Consider the following 23,860-nt stretch of genomic DNA (forward strand, 5'->3'; position numbering starts at 1 on the left):
ACTACCAAACCTTCCATGCATGACATGAACCAAACAATAATACCGGTGCCTTTTTTGCTGATAAATAGGGTCTCTTCTGTCATGCGGAATTTCTGCTAATAATAAAAAGCAATACATGGCAGAGTTCTAGTTGTAAATAACCAAATATTTCCTATGTATGTCTCACAATAAAACCACAGAGCTAACTCACAATCTCTCCATTTATAGCTTGACTGATCAAGTGTGCCTTTCAATCAGTAAAATTGGCCTCATCAGAAAAATATCACCATTAGCAAAATATGAATTGCTCAATGTGCAAAAAAAATCTACCAAACTAGTCAACTGTATAATTTCACTATATTCACCTTCATCATGTTATTCTGGATACTTTGAATTTCATAATTTTTTAATTTAACCCATTTGCAAAGTTTTCCTAAGGAAATGTAGTTGTCTTGAAAGTCCAGGTTGGTATCAGCAAAGGCACATTCCAGGTAAAGATATACAGAACTATCAGGACTATCTTTCAGTGAATCTTTATTTTTATGTATATTTTAGCAATCATCTGAATTATTCCTTGTCAAACAGCAATGTAAATAATAGTTTTCCCTTGCTTGCATTTCTGTGGCTTCTTTAAAACTTTATGGCACTGACTGTAGCTAAGTATGTCTCAGAATCCTGTCTGCTCCCCCTAAAGACCAATACAAGATCATAATGCATGAAGCACAGAGATAACACTCCTCTCTAATTGTCACAAAGTTGATAATGTGTTAAGTTTCAGAGGCAGTAACTTAAGTCACTCACTTTAAAAATCCTCCTGCCTTTGTCTGTCAACAGAGCAGAGATTGCTTGAAACTGGGCCCGCCTGCTGAGGGAGAAGTTGTTCAAGTCAAGTGGCCTGATGGAAAACTCTATGGAGCCAAATATCTGGGCACCAATGTGGCTCACATGTATCAGGTGGGTGAATTCTCTCTGTGTACAAAGCTGAAATAAAATGAAAAAACGTGTGTTGACAGAGTACATTGATGAAAACACAACTAAAACATAAACACATAATAAAAATGTAATTACTAAGTGGTTGACAATGAGAAGCTATGCTAAAGCTTTATCATTTGGTGCCAGTGTACCAAATAATAATTTCTTATTTTTCCCTCTAATATTGAGAAGCATCAATAAAAGTTTAATGATCTTTTATTTGGAAGGTGTAAAGTTATAGAAAGTAATTAATAGAAATTAATCTAGTACTTTGCTTACAACTGTTCTGTGACATAGACATTATTATCCCTGTTTTGTAGATGAAGAAGAGACTGAAAGTCAGAGAGACCAAGGCAAAGCCACATTACTAATAAGTTCTAGGATCCCAGTCAAGTCTTTTTTGACTCCGTGTCCAACATTTTCCCATTATATTGCTGGACCATTTACTCTGAAGTTGTCTGTACTGCAGAAAATCAAGTTGATTCAAGTTCCCATAGACCTGAAGCACATTGTGTAATGGATGGATGGTTGGAGGGCCTAGATTTGAATCATGGCTCTGCTACTTATGACCTGTGTTACTTGGGGCAAATGCCTCAGTTTCCTTATCTAAAAATTATAGAATTATATTAGACAGATTCCTATAGCATCATGGCAACTGCTATATTAAAACTACCAAATCCAGTAAGCACAAACTGTGGCCTTCTGATCTTGGGGGTTTCCCTCCAAAGGTTATACTGTGTTTAGCGTATTATTGTCTTCATCTTCACCCAGTGTCTACTCTGGGAAATCTCTGAATATGCACAGCTCTCTACAGCTTGTGTCTAGATTGACACAGATCTGAGTAACAGCACTCCTCTCCTTTCCAAGCATTCAAGGTAAGAAGTGGCAGCAGGACTGCCTTTATTTTACTCCAATAAAATGCAGAAGATGCAAAGAACATAAAGAAGTCCCCAAATAAATGTAGACAGTGCATAAATGGGCTAGCAAAAACCCTTAAAATGAACACAATTCTTTGATTCCTACTTTTTCACCACGGTCCTAAAAGACATAAAGGCAGTAGGCTAGGGGCCTAAAGACTCACCACTTTGTACTTTGAACTTCTCCTGGCAGAAAATTCAAGTTGGCGATCATCGGGGAATCCCTGACACACTAGTGAATCCCTGTTTTCCACATGGTATCATACACATCATTAGGACTTCCCCCATCAGGCTGATACACCCAACCAGGCAACCCCCTTCCCGTGAAATTTTTGTTATATCAATAATAGTAATAGGAAGAAACAAAACATAGGTCTTATATTCCCTTATATGTGTCTATAATCTCTTACTACTCCTCTAGTTGTTGGGGCTCTTCTCTAAGAGACATACTACTTAGGTATAACTTTCTTTTTCTAAAAGGCCAGATCTCTGAACAGTTGAACTTAGGGTAACTTGAGGAAATCTTCAATTCCTGAGGTTACTAAGAAAGTCTCCCTTCATTGATTACATGATTATATGTCAGGATTAAGCTACTTAGTAAGTTCTCATCCTCTAACAAGGAATGATGAGATGATTGTGTGGACACTTGGGCAAGCACATGGAGCTTTTATGTACTTCTTCAAGATAATTCCTTTACTGCCCTAGCTGCTTGGGACATTTCTGGAACTGAGAAAGCCCAATCTCATGTTTCTGGTATCTAACTTGTTTTCAGAAAAGGGTCCAGGAGGGAGGGGAATAACAAAGAACAGCAGGAAACCTGCATGGTTTTGTGCTATTTTTATGGGCTTCCTCTGCATCAAGGCAGTAAAAGGTAACTAGGGTTGGGAAGGATAGTAGATCTTACCCCTCCATATTTATCTTCTGTACACACACACACACACACACACACACGACTAGTGTCACAAATGTGCTAGTATTATACTTTGGAAGAAAAGTAAAATGGACAAGCTTGAAAAAAAGAACCTTCTTTTCCCCCTCTACTTCCAGTTATTCTTTGCTCACTTTTAAAGGCTAATACACAAGGGAGAAGAGTAAATTCTCCTAAAGGTCTGAGCCTACCAAGTCCATGATCTTTGTTGTTCCCTAAAGGTCTGGTCTATATGTGATCTGTATGTTACTACAGAGCATATATACAAATAGAAGTAACTTCAGGGAGCTTTATGTCACACCCAGCAAAATCCCCTTGCTTCAGAAAAAGTATAATCCAGCAAGAAAAAAGCCCATGATGTTGTTCACTAGTGTCCAAGCACTGTAGGAGATTTAGTAAAACAAAAAAGGAAAGACTTATTCTTAGGCTCAAAAGTAGCTTACAAAATGGGGAGAATGCAAAAAGCTTGAAGTTGTAGGCTTGTTATGTTAAAAGAATGATAAGGCTGCTTATATCAGCAAAGACATTATGTCAAGACTGATAAGGGGTAAAAGCTTAAGTAGAAAAGTGGGTTATACAAAGCTGCATCTGCCAGTGGAGCACAGTGCCAGATGCAGTAATTAATAGTGTTTGGAGAAGTTTGGGGAAAAAGTGAAATAAATTTTGTCTTGCTTTAATGGAAGACAAACTAAAAGGAATGTATTGCTCCACTGAGAATAATCATATAAGCAGAAAGTGCTTAGGAGAAGTGATAGTGAGGAGATAAGTGGAGAAGGAAGGAAGGAAGCACAGCAGAAATAGTGTCAAGTTATAGGACCTTGATTCTTCTTTTAATAGAAATGGTGCTGAGACTTCAGAGCAGGAGAAAGTTATAGGATAAGAGGCCAGAATCTTACATTTGAAAAATGAGATAATAGCATGTTCAGTTCTACATAAGAGAATACCATGGGGGCAAGGGAGAATATGTAAATTCATTCTTCATAAGGTCCATTTTGGAATTTTATAACTTGCTTTTTACATTATTTATTGTACTGTAGCAAAGAATAATGTGGGTCAGATTTGGCATGAGAAGCTTTCATGTTAAAATAGATACATGAGTGCAACAAAAGGTTTCCTGTGTTTTACCAATTTTTATCAGTCTTTGTCTTGAAACTCAAGTAAAGGAAAAGGGTATATAGAGATGATAAGAATATACAATAATAAGTACTGTTACAATTGGTGATACTTAATAGTCTACATTTCTATATTATTTTTTAATTATTGTTAACTTTTAATTACTGTTTAGTTACTATTAACTTTCCTCATAATAGCCCTGTGAAGGAGGAAATGAAAATATTTTATAGATTAAGAAATTAAGTCTAGGAAGTTAAGATGACATAGTTGTGATCACATGGCTAAAACATGATGGAAGTAGGATTTTTACTCCAGTTTTATGATTACCCAAGTCCAGCAGTGTTCTTATGGAAAAGAGCTATTTTAAGCTATTACTAGTTAAAAGAGCTATTTTAATGGTAGTTATATTAAGTTACCATTCTATTACTTGATTTAAAGACATTTGGGATACATTAAACATTTCAAAGAGGGCAAAGTGCTATGCAAATTCTTAGTGCTAATCCTAACACTTAAGAGAATTAATAGGTATTAAAGAGTAGATAAAAAAGAAATGGAGTACTCAACTTGAATTCACCAGTAAATGCAAAAGTGAAGATTCATATTACAAAGAACTCACTGTGAAATATTTTGCACAAAGAACTCCATCTCTCTTTTCTGTGCTTTCCCCTGACCAGCCTGCTATGCCCTGCATTCTCAGCCCTAGAATTCCTGTTTTCTTTCAAGACTCAGTCCAAGTCCACCTTCAGTGTGAAAGAATATATGTGATTAGGTTCATTGCTACATTACAAGCTGCAGTTCTGTATAGTGAATGAGTTGGTTCATTGTCTAGATGAATTTGTTATTTCTTGTTGTGGGTTACTCCCTTCAAGCATGCAGATCAAACATGTAATCAGTCACCAAGCAAATATGTGCTGAACACCCTGCTAGGTCGAGGCTAGGGATCCATGCTCAAAAAGGACAGAGTACAGAGCTCTTCCAATGCCTGCCTTTGTAGGAAACAGAAACTTGGACTCTCTGCTTTGTATCTGCTGCTCTGACTAGTTTTTTCAACTCCAAGAAACACAATGCTCCCATTCTGGGAACATCTGTCATCCCTTCCTTGCCTTTTTTTTTTTTTTTTTGCCTCCTTTATAAAAGTTATCTCTCCCTTTTAAATTGTAAGCCCCTTAAGGGCACAGACTGCCTTCCTCTTATTAATTCTGTCTTTAGCACTTAGCACAGTGTCTGCCACAGAGCAGGAAGTTAATCAATGTTCATTGGATTGGGTTCTAGAATAGGCTTAATAGGCTGCTACTCACATGCATGTGTCTCTCCATTGGTCTTTGAATTGCTTTCCATTTTGACTAATCTGAGATTGTGGTATTTCATGTTTTTCAGCCATTTAAGATCTTTCTAGGAAATTTAGATTTTGAAAAATTGGCTTTTGCCACAAGGGGCAGGCTAGAGTCATTTAAAGTGCTATACAGTTTCCCAAATGTAGCCTGTACTCATCTCCTCCTAATCCAATTCTGGGCCCAGCATCCATCTGAGATTACGTGTAATACTGAATTAATGTAGATAGTTGTACATTCAGCTAATGTTACAATTGGAGTATTAGGTATTTTTCATTTACTTTGTTTTTCCAATGTGAGTGACTGAGCTGAAGTTTTTTGAATTATTAGGAATTTGATGCAGGAGTCATCATAGGTATTAGTCTAATTATTAGTACAGTCCCATCTGCAAATGATATATGAGAGTTAAATTAATAAGTATGCTGAAGAAATTTAAAAATTTTTTAAAAATGAAAACAAATACCACTTATTTGCAGTCCCCAAACTAGGAAGACTTAATTCCACATTCATACTTAAGGTAAATAAGATATTTTGTAATATATGGATAACATGAAATACAACTGTTATTTATTTTCAATAAGGTTTATTCAAGTCATGGCATAATTTAAGTTGAGTAAGGAATATCTTACTAAGTCAATTTTTTTCTTATTTATGATGACAAGATACCTTAACTTTTATATAGCATAGATAGTAGGAAATAAGTTATAGAGATGATATCTTCAAGGGGGGGAATATTAGTAACTTTTGAAAATACATAATTATTTCAAAGATGGGTTATTTTGGGATTCATAGAATAAAAGAATGGAAAAGATCCTCAGAGGCCATCTAATCCCACCCTTACTTGATCAAGAATCCACTCTACAAAATTCCCAATAAAGGGTCATCTGCTCTCTCCTTAGATGGACTCCCAAAATGATGAGGCTTCCATCTCTTTAGGAAGTTCATTCAAGTTTGGGATATCTCTGATTGTCTGGAAGGTTTTCCTCCTGTCAAATATAAACATGCTGCTCTGACACTTCCAATCACCACTCTTGGTTTTGTTCTGATGGCCTAAACAGATTAAATCTAATCCTTTTTCATATGACAGCCTTTCAAGTACTAGAAAACAGGTGTCATGTGTCTTCCTAAGTTTTCTCTTAGTCAGGAAAAACATTGCCTTCTTTCAGCACATTTTCCAATCTTCTCACCATATTGATCTCTTCTCTCTGTCATTTCCTACATACAGCACAGTAACAAAAACTAGCCTTAGTAATCCACATATGACCTTGCCAGGGCAAAGTACAGCATAATTATTAGCTCATCATCCTCTCTACCCCAAGCAGCCATTCCTACTTTTGACTCTTTTTATTCTCATTTTCTATAAAAAAGGTAATACTGGACTAAATCAGGATTTAAGTAAGATAAAGTTCTTCACCTGTGATGAACATTTTAAAGAAATGCATCAGATTCAATATAATTGTTATTTCCTTCATTGTCATTTCTCTCTTTCTCTGCAGTGGCCTTCTATAACCTTGAAATGTGGTACGTTGAAATTAATTTCTGCCCTCAGTAAATTGAAAACAATATAAAAGCATCTTCATTTTAGATGATTCTCATTCATTTAGCAAATCACATACAGTGTGGTTTACAGATAATGATAAGATACTTTAGAACATTCTCAACTACTTAGATAGAACTTGACTAACATGAAGTTGGAAACTAAAATTTTAATATGGCTGTAGCTGAAATGAGAATTTGGGTTAAAGGGATTTTTATACAACATGATATACATTTTTTTTTCCTTCTGAAAGAAGAACAGCCCTCCTTTTTATGCTGCCATAGCTTATTAAATAAATAAATGACCCAGATGGGCCAACCCAGTCTGTTTAACAACAAATCTGATTGCCAAATTTCCTGTAATTATGTATTTTGAGCAATAATTTGAGCTGCAACTACTTTTTGTCTTTGTTTTTGCTTTAGGAAATGCAGTTTTTAATATCTCTTCTTCCAAGAACCTAATTTTCAAGAATTTTGGTTTTAGAAAGTAATTTTTTTGTCAGGAGCTAGGTAAAATCAACTAAGAAGAAAACAATTTCTACTTCCTGTGCCATGTTCATTGATGCCTGTATTTCTTTTCTTTTTTCTTTCTTTCTTTTTTTTTTTTTTTTAATGTCCTTTCTATGAATTGTAACAGTTGATTTTTTAAAATCTATATTTTTTGTTAGGTTGAATTTGAAGATGGATCCCAGATTGCAATGAAGAGAGAGGACATCTACACCTTAGATGAAGAGTTGCCTAAACGAGTGAAAGCTCGATTTGTAAGTGCTAGAAAATGTCTGATTTAGCTATTGGTGTTCATTCTCTCCCTTTATTTCCTACAGTCACTACTAAGAATTCCTGGTACTGATGAAATCATGGTTCCAGACCAAATTCTCTTCCCCCTAAAAAAGCTGCCATAAACTACCTCAGAGTAAAATAAAGCTTTCCTTTGAACACTGACCATTATTCAAATATTCTCTTAACTGTTTGACTATTAATTGTAAAATGGCTTCCTCATTCATTCAGTTGATTCTATCAGAGGAAAAGTTCTTTAAAAATAGTACAGTTAAGAGAATTGAGATTTACAGTTATGCCATTCATTCTGTCCAAAAAAAAAAAATACATCCTTTGAAAAATATAATCAGCACATGTAAAAGAAAACTTCCCTTTAGTGAAGGAGGTACAAAAAAAGAGAAAATTAAATGCTTCATTTAAGACATTATCCAAACATCCTATCAAAGGTCCGGCAGGCCTGAAGGACCTTTTAATGTTCTAAGTTCTTAGCAGTCCTTAAAAGGAGTTCTCCTCCTCTTTTAGTTGCTAGAGATGGTTGCTTCCCTTTCCATGTTTTTTGCCTTTTTGTGAACTGTTTTTAAAGTCCTGATTTATTTGATAAAATTTGGAATAGATAATTTTTGAAATATATAAAGCACAAGAACTGATTATTTTAGACTTAAAGTACCCTCCCCCTAATATCATTAAAAAGGTGTTTCTTTATTTATTTCTACTTGGATGATAATTGCTTTGTTGTATAATAGATTTAGCCTCAAGTCGAAATCATCTCCAATCAACTTCTAAGAATTATTCAGAGCAATTAACTTATACACTCACCTTTGCATTTCTTGTTTTTCTTCTTCTCAAAGGAAAAATTTCAGACCCACCTCCCCCAAAAAAGGACAAAAACCTGGCTGAGAAGATCTGTATAATGTCACATGTATTTATTATAGCTTGGGTCACTGACCTATTTGAATACACATTTGATGTTATATAGTTGAACATAATTAGAAAGAAATGGACAGGGTCTCATTGAACCTCTCCAGTGGCCAAACAAAAATCCTTAAATTGGGTTTAGCTCAGTCTATTGACCCACATGATAACATGGTCCCATTGTTGAAAATTTTCCTTTTCCTTTTCTTTTGTATTTAACAAATACAAAAAAAAAAAAACAAAAAAACAAAAAAAGCTGACATTAGAAAAGCATGCTTCTGGAGATGAAGGCCAAGACATGTATTTTGAGGATAATAAGCAACACTTTTTGTTTTGAGCCACAGAAATAAAACCAATGATAATAATATTAATAGTATTAAATCACGGACCTTAAAAGTATTCTATAGAATGGGAAAGGAACATAATTTGGAAGGAGAGGACTTGAGTTTAAATTCTGGCTTAAGTTATTTAAGTGCTCAGTTCCTCATCTTCAGTTGAGGAAGTTGGACTAGGTGTCTTCTAAGGTCTCATAAGATTTAGTTGTCATTTAAGCAGTCTTCTAACTCAAAATAATGAACCTGTGATCCTCTTAAAGAACTATCATTATGCTCCATAAAAGGACAGCAGTATACACACACACACACACACACACACACACACACACATGTATGTAGGTATGTATGTGAAGGCTAGATGCCTTCAGGTTCCGTTGATTTCTATTTCTCCCTTCTAGCACAAGCTAGATGACTGAGGAGACATTTTTCACAAGAAGCAGCAGTCCACCTCAGTGATTGTGATGGGTTATTTTCTACTAACTTCAGAAACAGCCCCATTACTTTTTATTGTCTCAGAGAATTACCATAGCAACAGTGCATAATTAACTGTAGCTACTGGTAAATTGGTTTTATTATTGCATTTGAGAAGCTGGCTTTTGCTGTGTCTTCACAGTGGTAACACTTTCAGAGATGTTTTATTTTCTCTTGTGATAACTCTAGCCTTTATAAAAGTGAAAGATAGTTCAGCAGCAGTATCCTGCCAAAGCAAAATTAAAATGCTTGCCACTGATTTGGAGAGGAAAGAAGGGAAGCAAGCCATGGAACCCTTTTGTTTGATTCTAGTATTTGCATCTTGGTAAGATTTGGCAATCTCCCATGGAAGTGGATTGCTCTTTCAAAAGACAATTATCTTATTACACAGCAGGGGATAGTTTTTAATTCCCCTTTTCATCACTTTATTATTTAATTGCCAGCAATGGTCCCTCAGGGGCTGCTCCATTATTTTTGGCTTTGCCAGCCTTGGCCACATTTGTCTGAGGCCCCCATGCCGGGCATCCATCTCAGTCACCTTGAATAAAGGGTTACATCACAGGCTCCTCTATGTACTTTGATATCATTAAATATAATGGCTGAGGTCAGTTGAGCAAGCAGCCCTGGAAAACAGATTTGGGAAGCTAAGAAGGCAAAGCTAGACTGTTTTTGCAGCCCTCAGGTACCTCCCTTGGAGCATCACGGGAAAAGCCACATAGTCCACTTAACCCCTGTGGACCTTAATTTCCTCATCTGTAAAATATGGCAAAAATATCTTCCAGTTCCACAATCTTATGATCCCAATGCTGAAGGCTTGAATTAGTATGTCTGTTCTGCTGTCCCTAGTGAACTCTGACTCCCATCTGCATAAATTAGATCAATTTCCATTCCTGTGGATGATATTTGCCAAAATGTCATGTTCTTTTGGAAAATGAAATTTCCAACCTGAGTAATGCCTGTTTTTAGTCCACAGCTTCAGATATGCGGTTTGAAGACACATTTTATGGAGCCGATATAATTCAAGGAGAAAAGAAGAGGCAGCGGATGTTAAGCTCCAGGTTTAAAAACGAGTATGTGGATGACCCAGTGTACCGCACTTTCTTAAAGAGTTCATTTCAGAAGAAGTGCCAGAAGGGTCTATAGAGTTACTAGGGCCACCCAGAGAATCATAGCAGTGTACACCAAGGAAGGAAGACGTGACAGCGGATGACCAGCCGTCGTTGTAACAATACGCTTCAGTGAGATGAGGGTCAGGATGTGTCTTTTGAGGATAATGAGTCAGACTTCTAGTTTTGGGCCACAAAGAAAGTTTTAATACACACTCTGGATTTGGCACATCAATTTAAGATCATTCCCAATCTCCCTCTCACCCACAAGCAGTAATTTTATATAATTTCGGATCCATTTTCCCTAGTGAGAGGGAACAGTAGTCAATACAGGCATCATCTAAAAAGAAACTCCAAGTACGGAAGAACTGGACAAAACCTGACTTAGAGCTTTCAGGCAGGAAAGTTTGATTGGACTCTCTCTCTGTCTCCTTCTCCCTCCACTAACCCCATCATTTCCACTCCTCTGAGGGCCAGAAGTCTTTATACAAAAAGATAGGAAGAGAGAGATTTGAATATTTTCCATAGGCAGGGAAGGACTTTAACTTGTTTGTTTTAAATGGAAGTTTTTATAAAACATTTTTAAAACAAAAGGCAGCACGTCTGGTGCTGAGACATTATGCACCTGTGCTGTACTTGTACAAAGCTGTTACATTTTTTATATCACTCTTGCTCTTGATTGTGTCTGTTAGGGACTGCGTTGTTGGCCTTTGTGAATGTTTTTTGGCTTTTAAGGAAAAATTCTTATGAATTATCTGGGCTTTTGTTTTGTTTTGTTTGGGGGTTTTTGTATATTTAAAGAGGGAAATTTGGGGCAGTTATTTTTAAACACTTTTTTTTTTTTTTGTAATGCTTATTCCAAATAGATATTTGTAAAGTACAAGTTTCTTTCATTATGTGTTTGTAAAATTAGAGTTTAAATATATATATGTATATGTATATACATATATATGTACATATATATGTGTATATATATGCTTACATGGCTAGTTTTGAACTAATATAATGATTTTCCTTTTTAAGCAGCCTGCAAATGTACTAGTGTTTAAAAATAAACAATTCCATTTTGCTCCAACCCACTGTCCTCTGGTGTGGTTAGTTACCTCCTTGACTATTCCAGTTTAAAAAAAAAAAAAAAATCAGTTGTGGGAAGAGATTTTAGGTTGATGGCATTTACAACTGCCAGACCCGAGAGGGTTTTCCTTCTCTACCCCAGACATCTTGTAACAGCATGTGATTAGGGATTTAATGTTACTTTAGGAAAAGTTAGCAAATGTATTTGTTTGTTTTCCCAAAGCGCCAAACTAATCTTATGTTTTTTGTAGCTTCTCCTTTGAAATAGGAGTACAAAATCGAAAGGCCTGACCCTTGCTTACATTGGGTTTCTCCTTTTTATTCGAGGTAGCGAAGTGTATTAGATAAGGCATGGACTTGGATAAGGACATGTGGGTTCAAATCCCAGTCCTGTCCCCTGCATTGGAAGAAAGTCACTTTCCCACTCTGGGCTTATTTCCTTATCTGTGAAATGAAAAGATGGGGCTAGAATACTTAAAAGACATTCCTTTAGCTCTGTGATCCTATAAATCTTCTCTGTTGTTGCTCATGTGCTTTTCAATACCACTGAAGAGTCTCACAGCTACACTGACTAAGCCCACTGTATATTTATGTTGCTATATCAACCAACTGGGCTTTTATTCTCTTGTGCACTACCAGCAGTTATTCCAAAACTTTTCTTTTCTCCTCAAGCCTCCTTTATCCCTTCTTTTCTCCTTCTCAGAAGAGACTTTGTCTATGCTTTACTGACAAAATAAAGGCCATTTGCTATAAACTTTCTCTTCCTCTCCTATTCTGCACATGATCTTCCACCTTGTCTTGCTTTGTTCCAGTCTCTGATGAAGAGACGTTGGTAAAGAGATCCTTTACCAATGCTAAGCCATTTACTTGTGCCTTTGATGCCATCTCCCTAAGCCTGCTCTTTTTTGGGAGTCTGCCCCTTGCACCACCCCTTCTCTCATTGTCATTGTTCTTTTATATACTATTTCCTTCCTTATAGGCTGTAGACATCCTTTTAAAAGAAAAAGCAAAACAAAAAACACCAAACTTTCACTTAAATCCTATCATGCTTTCAAATTGTTTTATTAGGTATCTACTACCTTTCATAGCCAACTCCTATAAGAATCATCTAGAACTGTAAGGGACTTTAGAGGTCATCTAGTCTAACTCCCTCATTTTTCAAATGAGACAGTTGAAGTAGAACAAAGTTAAATGATTTGCTCAAGGTCACATAGGTGATAAGGTAGTAGGAGTCCTTTGACCTAAGATCCCTTGCTATTTTCCTTGTATCATGTTGTCTTCCTTTCTACATCTCTTGTTACTCAACCCCTTCTAGTCCAGCTTCTTTTCCTCCAGTTGGCTGGAAGTTGCTTTCTCCAAGTTTACCAAATCATTTAACTGCTAAATACAATGGCCTTTCCTCAATGTCCTCTTTATTCTTTCTATAGATTTTTAAAGTGTTGACCATCCTTTCCTTCCTTGACTTCTGTGGTAATCCTTTTTCCTCAGTTTTTCTCTAACCTGTCTAACCATTCCTCAGTCAATTTTTCTCGATCTGGGTCCCACCACCATGTAGTGGTTATCCCTTTAAGTCTCTGTTCTGAACTTTCTTCTCTGTTTTCTCTTTTGATTATCTCATCAGCTACCATAGATTAAATTGTTATATACAAAGATGACTTTCAAATCTATATATCCATGTCTAATCTTCCTTCTCAGGTCCATTTCTGCATTGCCAGTTGTTTACTAGATATCTCCACCCATCTACCCTCTAGGCATCTTAAATTCATAATGTCTAAAACAGAACATGTTTTCTTCCACTACAAACTTAGTCTTCTTCTAAACATTCTTATTATCTTTTGACGATATCATATTTCCAATTACTCAAGTTCAGAACTTCAGGCTCCATATTAACCCATCACATACAGTTAGTGATTAACTTTTGTCTGCTCAAACTCTGCATCATCCCTTATATATTGATTCCTTTCTATTCCTCTATGCAGCAGTATCACTTAGAGGTAATGCTCATCAGCTCTAAGCTCACCTGCTGCAGTCCCTTTCCATATAATCTTCCTGTTTTCATATTCTCCTCACCATTCCACCAGTCCCATTCCACAAAGTTATCCTCCTAAAGCACAGTTCTGACCACATTATTTCCCTGCTAAAGAAGTTTCAATGATTGTCTTTTTGCCTCTAGAATAAAAGACAAATTTCTCAACTAGTTAGTCATTAAAGACTTGCTCAGTTTTACTCAAGTGTACCTTCTCAGACTGTCTTCATCATTATTCCTGTCCAATTGGCTTACTAGCTGTTTCTTGAAATCAGTGTTCCAATTCCCCTCCACGTATGGAGTACCCATCCTCCTCTACTTTGTCTCAGAATCCTTCATTTCCTTCACAGCTGACCTCAGCTTCCATCTCTCAAGAAAAGTTTTTCCTAATCCTCCTAGCTGTTAGTGCTCTCTCCTACTTCCAATTATTTTGTGTTTATTTTGTATCTCTCAATAGAATGTAAGGTCCTTGAGGGCAAGGGACTGTTTCATTTTTGTCTTTGTATCCCTAGTGCCTTGAATAGTGCTTTCTACACAATAGGAACCTAAGAAATCCATGTTGGATTGAATTGAGTTGAATGCTTTTAAGTGCCAGGGGCAAGTTATTGGCAGAGACAGGATCAGAACTTTAATTAGTTCCTTCCTTCCTAGAGTTCCTTACTTAACTTTGATTTAGTGGAAAAAATATTAGATTGATTGTCAACATTTGGCTCAAAAAATACTTTTATTACCTATGGCCTTGGTGACCCTGATTAAGTCTTTCAGTCTCAGTTTCTTATAATATGAAAGCAATGAATTAGGTTCCTTACAGCTTTAAATCTAGTGATCCTAATCAGGAGTTCTTCCCTACATGAAGTTTCCCTTTGAACTGTGCAAATGGCAGAACAATAGGGTTTATACATTCCTGAACAAAGAACCCCCATCTTTTCCACTTCACTTCTATACACATCATGCTTCCTCATTCTATCCTCTCTTTTGATTCCGATTCTTTCAGATTTTGAATAGAACCAACCTGAATGTCCCCACTTGTTTGCCAGGGAAAGTAAGCCTGTCTGTGTAAGGCATTAGAGGGCTTAATCAAAATAGGATTATGCATTCTGGACAAGTTGGCCTGTCAACAGAATTTCTGATTGGCTGCCACAGCAAGAAAATGATCAAGACTCCAGTGTAATCTTAAATACAGCTGTTTTTCATACCTAACAAATGGTCTCCTAACTGAGTACAGCTGTATATATACAGTGCTAGAAAAACAGTTCTAGGAATAAATGAGCTCCTTTGCTGTTGAGAAACCCATCTCTTTACTTCACTGCTTTCTTTGTGAAGTGGTTATTAGTTCTCTGACCAGACCGTTAAAGCTTTGTTGTATGACACCTCAATTGTAATTTTAATTTCTTGGTGTTACAATGACTGCTTTTTTTTTTTTTTTTTTTTTTTTTTTTTTTTTTTTTGGTACCGTGAAATGGGTTGAAGTCCCCTTAGCCTTAAAAAAAAATTGCTTAGCTGTGACAATTCTAATGTAATTCTAATTGCAATTTCTTTCTCATGAAGTTGGAGGGTTTCATAAAATCTGCCTGGCATATATCAAAAGTTTCTTTAAGTATGTTTGAAATAAAAGTAAAATGAAATGTATCTTGTTTTCCTTCTTAGTGAATTTTTTCCCTCTTTACACTGCCAAAAAAACATCTAAAACAGATCAATTAACAACCTATGTCTCTCACATATGTTTATAATGAGTTGCAATAATGGCTGAAATGTCAAAGACAGAAAAGACTTCCTTTATTACCAAGTTTGTTCATCCTAACTGAAAGTGAACTACTACAGCAACAACAATAAACTCTAGAGGGAGTGTCTAATCTACAATGGGATATGTTGGGATGTGCTGGATATGGAGCTGGATGTAAGTTTCTATCCTGTTATTTGCTTTGCTCTGTGACCTTGGGCAAAACATACTGTAGGACTTGGGTTCTTCTGCAAAAGGAGAAGGTTGGACTAGATGATCTTTGTGTATGTGTTCTCCTTAGAGCTTCTCTCCTCCAGGATCAATATCCCTTGTTCCCTCAAATAATCTTCATATGACACAAAGACTTCATGAAAATGTGAAGACCTAAGACAGATAACTTTATGAAATGAATGCCATTTCTGCCTGGTCCTATCCTCTTGCTGCTACTTCCCACTCAATAGGGCTCTTAGACTGAGAATGTTACAATAAAATTTACAGAGGTTAGAATAATAATGGTAGGTGGCGTTACCCACTGTAAAATAATATTGCCACATTGATCTTGCCTTTAACTAAAATAGGTTGAGAATGATATGATGTTGTCTTCAGGCATTATAAATCAACTAACACATAAATCTTGCATATAACTCTGAGAGAGAATTTGAGTGTAGCTGTAAACGGGACCTAGCCTCAGTCTACTAACACGCCTACCCCCTCCTAGATACCCACCAATGGTCTGAAGAGATTTTCATCATGCAACATAAATCGCAAGATTTGGGCATAACCAGATCTTAGTGCTAAGAATTCAAAACCAAACCATTCAAAAATCCACATATTCTCACACACAATCTACCCAGCTGTCATAAAGAAGTTTAGTTCTTGGCGACTGAAAGAATTTTTCCCAGATCCATTGTGAAGGCATAAACTCTCCCAAAGCCCAGAGAGTGTTGACAGATTGAAAACATATGTGTGTCTCCTCTAAAGGTCTAATTCACAGAAACATGAGTGAGACCATCTGTTTACCTGTCTTTCCTCCAGGGCCCTGCCTTTAGTGAATGGCCCAAGGCTCTGGCCTTACATTGGCCTTTCCAGATCAAATGTTAAAAATCAAATACCAGTAGCTTTAAAGCTCACAGATATTGCACTTATTGTTCTTTGGGATGGGGACCTTGTATGGCCTTTATTGAAAGCAGTTACCAGAGTTGTATTCAGAACTTTTAACAGATCATGAGAAGCCCTCATTGGGTGTGTGAAAGAATAGTATATAGTCTACTGCAGTGGTGTCAAATTCAAATAGAAACATCCCTGCTAGCCACATATTGGCTTAGAAAGCCACAAATTAACATTACTTGTGTTATATTTTTAATTTGTCATATTTCTTCATTACATTTTAATGTGATTGGGGCCACACTTGGGAGTTTTGTTCACTCTAGACCACAAGTTTGACCTCACTGGTTTAACAGCTGGAATGGGTGTTGGGTTTTGGCCAGTGAGGATGGGGAGGTGCTGTGGGATGTGGGGGAGGGGATTGTGTCAGTGGAAAACAAGAAAAGGTTTATATAAAAGGTACTGCTTGATCTGAGTCTTGGGGAAAATCAGGGACCAAAAGAAGCAGGGGTATGGAGGGAGTGTGCAATTTCAGGAATGGGAATAGCCAGAACCCAGGGCCCCATGATGGAATAGGGAACTTCATCAAGCATGGACTATGCACCAGCATTGTGCTAAACACTGACAGTTTAAAGAACAAAGAAAAATACATAAACAGTTCCTGCCCTCTAGGAGCCTGCAGGCTATAAAAGGAGAAACAATATGCAATAAGTTGGCACATATCTGATAAAAAGTAGAAGGAAGATAACTTTAGAGAGGAAGGCTCAGTTGTATGTAAAGCAACAAGTAAACTAGTATGGCTCAGTCTACTGTGTTCCAGATTGTTCTAGACAACGGAGCTACAAAGACATACAAAAACTTGAAGCAGCTTACTTCTACTCGGGAAACAGCACCAGCATAGGGAGTTCAAAACAAAAACTACTTGGTTGGGGAGGGGGCAAACTAGTAGCTGGGGAGGGGGGGTTCCGGGCCTTATGTTGAAGCTGACACCTGAGCTGGGATTCTGGTGATAAGGAGGGTGTGCCCTCCAGATGTGACAATAGCCTGTACTCAGCCAAGGGAGATGGCCACTGTTTCCTGTACAGGGACCAGCAAGTAGGTCAGTGTGTGGAGAGTAACATACACACAGCCCTAAAGATCTCATGGAACCACTTGGGAAGGTCTTTAAAAGGCATGACAAGCATTTCTATTCTGTGCTAGAGGCAGTTGGGAGCCATTGAAGCTTCCTCAGTAGGAGAGGAACATGATCTCATCTATTCTGGGGCAGCTGGATTAACAGGATACAGGACCTAAAAAAAATCTAAGTTCAAATCTGGTCTCAGTCAACTATTAGCTCTGTGGGTATGTAACTTAATGACTAGTTTCCTTAATATCTCATTCATAAAATGGGCAAAATAATACTAATTCTCTTCCAAGGTTGTTGTAAGAATCAAATGAGGTAATAATTGTAAAGTACTTAGCGTAGTAATGTCTGGTACCTAATACATGGTACCTAGTACGTGATATATATGACTACATTAGCTATTATTACTATTTGTGAACATTACTTTGGTAAATATATTGGAAAGACGAGAGTCTGACAGAGGGGGACCAGTTCTGGAGCTATGAGGGCCATGTGGTGACTATGTGAGTGAAAGAAAGGGAACAGGTATGAGAGCTGTTTTGGGAAATTACCTCTGATTTTTAGGTGACTTTGTGACCTTTAACAAGGTACATAATACCTCTCAGTTTTCCCATCTGGAAAATGGTTGTAATAATATACTGCGTTTCCCACACCTATGACCTCTAACAAGGTACATCACACCTCTCTACAATTTCCTCATCTGGAAAATGGTTATAAGGTTATATTACCTTTATCACACCTCTGAACTTTAGGTCACTCTGACCTCAGACAAGGTACATCTCTATTACGTTTCCTCATCTGGAAAATGATTATAATAATACCCGTCCTTTCTCACAGGGTTATTATGAGGAAAGTACTTGGACTTAAAAACATAAGTTTTTATTTGGGGGATGAGGGCTTTGGACCTCTTATTTCACCGACGGAGTGAACTGCTATGGAAACTTACTTCAGTAACGTAGACTAGCAGTTCATCCAAAACTTAGAGTCTTGGTTATTTGGAGTCACAAAAAGGAAAAGTAACTTTTTCTTAGTCACACAATGTGGGAAAGTCAAGAATCAAGGATGATGCCCATTGAAAACCTAAAGGCCTGGAACAATGGTGGTGGCTTCCACTAAAACAAAAGAAATTTGGTAGAGGATCTGAGGAGAAAGATAAGTTCTGTTTTGGATGTGTTCAGTTGGAAATGTGTTAGATATCTAGTTCAAAATATCCAATATAGATTGGGGAATCATCAGCATAGAGGATAATTAAACTCAAAAGTTTACAGAAAATATAAAGATAAAAGCCAGTGACTTCTGTGCTATATAAAGTTAGCGTTTTGAGAAACATACAAAGTTAGAGGCTATGATAAGGGTGGTGATCTAGCAAAGGAGTCTTAGTGGAACCATAAATGTAGGAGAACAACAGGAGAGTTTAATATCACAAAAAAACTTAGAGAGAAATAGTATCCAGGACAAAAGGGTAGTTAATAATGTAAAATACAGCACAGAAGTCAAGAAGGATGAAGCCTGAGAAAAGATCATGTGACAATTAAAAGATTATTGGTTATTTTGGAGATAGCAATTTCAGGTGAGAAATGGGATCATAAGCAAGGGTGCAAAGGATTGAGAAGTGACATCAAGTGACAACAGCTTTTTTAAAAGCAGCTAGACAATGTCACAATGAAGAATAGAGTTTTCAAAAGTGGATGAGACTCAGGAAATAAGTAATTGAAGGAAGTAAGAAATTAATAAGTAAATAGGGAGAGATTGGAAGTTAGAGGTAAGAAATGACAGTAATCTTCTGCTTAAACAAGATGGAATGAAGGAGTAGTAGGTCATTGGATTTAAGGCAATTGAGGAATTCAAAGGTTAAGTTATTTATGGAAGCATTAACAGCTACGCTGAAGACCTGTATAAAGACAGCAGTTAGGAAAGAAAAGTGCTAAATTCTTGAGAAAGTGGAAGAATGTTTGGGAAGGGAATCAATAAAAAACAGCCATCACGATTTAAATTTTTGATACTTTGATCTTCAAGAAAGAAGATCTCAAACTATAGCAGCAGGAAAAAGAGCATCTGAAAGATAGGGCAAAAGGTATTCTATATATGTGACTGTTGCGTGCTGTCGTCTCCAGAAGCTGCTGGATCGCTCTCTAGGAAGAGAACTGCTGTGTCTACTCAAATCTCTCAGACAGATTCTTCTTCCTGTAACGAACCGTTGTCTCCAGGCAGTTGCTGTTAACTCTTGTCCAAAGAAGTGACTTCCCTTCCTGCAGAGAGCCCCGTCAAGCCTGATGCAATTCAGAGTCTACTCCTTGTCTCTGGGAGTCCTCTCTTTTATTCTCCCAGAGAATGGGCGTGGGATAATGCAAGGGCTTCTGGGAAGAACCACCCCAGCCAATGAGCTTGCCCCCTCTATCAAGTCAACCTGAGTTCTCACCTTGTAATTGTCCAGAAAACCTCAGTTCTCACTTAGTAATCCTAACATGTGACAGTCATTGCTGGAGATTGGCTTTATTTGGAAACAATTAATTCTCAGTGAGTGCAAGTCCATGGCAGGACAGTGAGAGAAAAAGGTCAGGAACAGAATCCTAAGGGCCCAATGGAAGAGGATGAGCAGAGGTGAAGTGGTATACAGCACCATGTCATTGAAGAGGATGGAGATGAAAAAAAAGGAGGTGGGAGTTGGGGACAGTTTCCTTCTGCAAGTAGTGATGGAGTAATAGAAGGGCAGGGACAGAAATAGGTCACAGGAGTTTGCTAGCCACAGAGGTAGCAGAGCATTCTTGAAGGGGTATTGTTCCAGGGTTACCAAGTACCAAGGTCCAGAGGTAGAGGAACCATCGGCCCTCTAGGCTGGCTTGGCAGAACTTGAAGTGAACCAACTGAGAGAGGACACTGGGTGGGGGCAGGGAGGTAGACCTAGATCATACCACCAGTAATGGAACATGAGAACGGAGGGGAAAAAAAGGAAGTAGACTGGGTGCTGTTTCTTCCTGTCTCTGCTTATTCAACATAAGAGGTCCAGCCTGATACAAATGATTATTCCTGGCTACTCCAGAAATGCCGTTTCCCCCTCATCACTTTCTAAGTAACAAGTCTAGGAAGAGACTAGGGGTTAGGAATCCCAAGTCAGATCACAGCCTTGTCGACTACAGAAGATGTGGCATAAAGAGGCTTGCACTGGCTATTAAAAGAAAGAAAGAACACTGGTCTGAGGCTCAGGAGGCCAGAGTTAGAATCTTGGCCCAGACAGTCACTGGTTGTGTGGATCAGTTTTCTCATCTGTAAAGTGGGGGTGTTAATATTTAAGACTACTTAAGGCTACTATGAAGAAAACACCTTATCAAGTGCAAAGGAAATATAGATTCTCTTCATCCTTATTATTTCAGGATAAAATTATGGTATTCCTCCCAGGAAGCAAAGGTCGGAAACTGTCACAGTCAAGTGTTGGCTGGCAGCCTGAAAATGTAACTTTAGCTACTGCCCAGCTGCATTCAAAATGGATATGTATAAAGATTTTAAATAACATTCTTTGTAAATGGAATCCAACATCCTCAGCCTGGCATTTCAAGCCCATGACAATTTACTCTTCTACCACACTTTAACTTACTTCCCTCATTTGTTCACTTTCTCTGCAACCTGGCCCCTTCCTGTGCTCTCCTGCTCTGGAGATCTTTCCCCAGGCCTGCAGCTCTCCCCTTAGGGCTAGCTCAGATTCTTGAAAGTCTCTCAGCTTCAACCAATGAGGACCTTGGAGGGGGAGCCACAGCATCACAAAGCTGGGGGGGGCAGCACGAGAGGGCACTAGCATGGCCATCCAAGGTTCCGGGGCCAGGAAGAGGATTCCTTCTAGAGGCACTGCTTCTGCCACATGTGCTGCATGTTCATTTTAGACCTAGATTCTGAGCCTCCCTACAGTCATCACAGCAAACCACCTCTGCTCAATGTTGCATTTGGTGCTGAAGCACCACCTCCTCCCACCCCTAGTGTCCCTCAGAGGAAAGTTACCATTGGAGAGAGAATGGAGTGGGTAAAAGTCTGGCTCCAGAGTCAGGAAGTTCTGGGTTCAAGTCCTGCCTTAGTTATATATAAACAATGTGACCCTGGAAAAGTCACTCCATCTTTAAAGGTCCACATGTCACTCTGCAATGCAGAATTGCTAGAGGAAGTTTCCTCATCAGTAATAATTCTCTACACCCATGAAAACAAAGGTATAAACCAAAACCATCCTATAGTGTCAACTATCTGGCTTCAGACACTTCAGAGAATCTTGACTCAGTTTTTTCATCTGTAAAATGGGGATAATAATAGTACATACCTCCCAGAGTTGTTATGAGGATAAAATAAGGAGACATGTATAAAATACTTCGCAATCCTAACAGCACTATATATATATATATATATATATATATATATATATATATATATATATATAATATTTATATATAAATACTACCTATTACTTCTCCTCTTCCTCTTCCTCTTTTTTTTCCTCATTCTGCTATGACATGTATAATAGGTGCTGTACTTCATTCAATAAGCTTTAATTAAGCACCTGTATTGTACCAGGTGCTACACCAGGTGCTGAGAAAGCAAAGACACAAAAAGGAAATAGTTGCTGCTCTCAAGAAGTTTACATTCTACTGGGGAGAAACAACATATACACAATAAATGAATTCCCAAGTCAAAGTACTAAGCAAAACATGACTTGACTGTTTAAGAATATAGGGATACACCCTGTATCCCTGATACAGGATCCCTGATCCTCCGACTGATGTTTGTTTGCAATAATGTTGTTAATACCTAATAACCACTCTTCATCATAACAAGGCAATAACTTGCTATAAAGAACCCTGACCTTAGGAGCCACAAGATCCCTTGATCCTTAGATTTGTAGAAAGCAGGAAAGTAGTTCTCTTGCTTGAATCTTTAATAACAAAGCCACTCAAAAAACAATTCTGTGCTATCATTACCCATTCGCCATCACCCACGCCTCATGCAACCAGGTTCTCAATCTGGGGGTCATCCTAACACCCCTAAATCCAATCTGCTGTCAAGTACTGTTGATTCCACCTTTATAACATCTCTCAGATATGCCCATTTCTTTCCTCAGACACTGCCACCATCCTGGTGAGAGCCTGGTACCCAGACTATTGCAATCACTAGCAATGGGCCTCCCTGCTTCTCCCCCACTCCAGTCCATCCTCCACTCATTTATATATAACTAAGACTTTCAAGAATCTGAGCTAACTGAGTTAACTGGATCTTCCTAAGGGCACAGCCTGGCTAATGAGCCCTCCAATGCCCACACTGGCTGGCGCTCCTTTGTATTGTTATTTGGTAAATTCCAGTAACTCTCTGCTATCTCTTGGAGCAAATACAAAGTATTCTGTTTGGGACTGGAAATCCTTCACAACTTGGTACCCTCCTACCTTTCCAATCTTTTCACACCTTCCTTCCCTTCCCCCAGTACTTTGCCATCTGGTGGATGTTTGTCTCACAGCACACTTTCTCTCTTACTCTGGCGGCCCCCCCCACGCTTGGAACCCTTCAACATTTCTTTGTTTTGGCTTCTTTCAAGAACTAGCTAAAATCTATTCTTTATGCCCTATACCCTCTAAGGCAATTTCTTTTTCTCCTGTTGATTATCTCCAGTTTATCTTGTATCTTAGACCACGAGCGCCTTAAAAGCAGAGACTGCTTTTTCCTTTCTTTATTTCTAGTGCTCAGTACTGTGTAGGTATTTGAAGAACACTTCTTGACTTGACACAGATCCCCACGCCAAATGAATGGAAGAAAAGGCAGGTACCTGCTATGCTTTATTTGTCTTTTTCTACCCATGAGGTAAGGGCTGAAGGGAGAGAAGAAAGGCACAAGATTCCCTAAGGCACATCAAGCAACATGGAGGTATGGTACGCTCCACCCTCCCTTCTTCTGTCCTCTAGGAGAAGAGAAGAGGGGAAGTACTTTGGAGAAGGGGAGTTAGAATTCCCACTGTAAAGATTATGTAGTCTTATGTCACTTTAAAAGACAAATCTTAAATTTTTTACAATCTGAATTTTAGCGATTCAGAAGCATTTCATACGTTTCTGGCTTAGTTCGAAATGGACAAAGACAGGAACAGTAGAAATAAGCAGTGGTTCCACCCTCCCTGCACCCCACAAACCTATTTTACCTCAAACATCTTTACAAAATCAGCTCATGAGGTCACAGGAAGTTGTCGACAAAGGTTACTGATGCTACGCCGGTGACCCCAAAGACAAAGAGATGTCAAGACCAAGATGTCGTAGGGCAGGGAAGACACTGCGGTATATAACTAGGAATTCTAAAAGAAGTGATCTTGGTAAACCAAGTTGTCAGTGGTAGGAAGAATCCCTCTGCTACAAGGTAATCAGAATGAGTTGAATTAAAAATGGATAAGATTCTGGTCCCCAGTGACTTAAGGAAACATATC

General features: G+C 38.0%; 1 protein-coding gene and 1 long non-coding RNA gene across 14 annotated transcripts in view; one reads left to right on the forward strand and one right to left on the reverse strand.

Annotated features, from left to right (window-relative positions):
* KDM4C (lysine demethylase 4C) overlaps positions 1–15,096 on the forward strand; it is a 433,156-nt gene extending 418,060 nt beyond the window's left edge. For 7 of the 13 annotated variants that reach the window (XM_074282887.1, XM_074282894.1, XM_074282895.1 and 4 more), the window contains 3 exons: positions 814–933; positions 7,445–7,537; positions 10,238–15,090. In XM_074282887.1, coding sequence (XP_074138988.1) covers positions 814–933; positions 7,445–7,537; positions 10,238–10,414 — 390 coding nt within the window. In that variant the 3' untranslated portion in view covers positions 10,415–15,090. Of the gene's footprint in view, positions 1–813; positions 934–7,444; positions 7,538–10,237 lie in introns of all 13 variants that reach the window. The other 6 variants (XM_074282892.1, XM_074282890.1, XM_074282889.1 and 3 more) reach the window with 4 other exon arrangements.
* The window catches only part of LOC141551351 (uncharacterized), a 139,255-nt gene continuing 116,229 nt past the window's right edge, over positions 835–23,860 (reverse strand). The window contains exon 4 of the long non-coding RNA XR_012484835.1: positions 835–960. This is a non-coding gene — a long non-coding RNA (uncharacterized LOC141551351). The remainder of the gene's footprint in view (positions 961–23,860) is intronic.

Source organism: Sminthopsis crassicaudata, chromosome 1, assembly GCF_048593235.1.
Source record: "Sminthopsis crassicaudata isolate SCR6 chromosome 1, ASM4859323v1, whole genome shotgun sequence".
Classification (NCBI taxonomy): domain Eukaryota; kingdom Metazoa; phylum Chordata; class Mammalia; order Dasyuromorphia; family Dasyuridae; genus Sminthopsis; species Sminthopsis crassicaudata.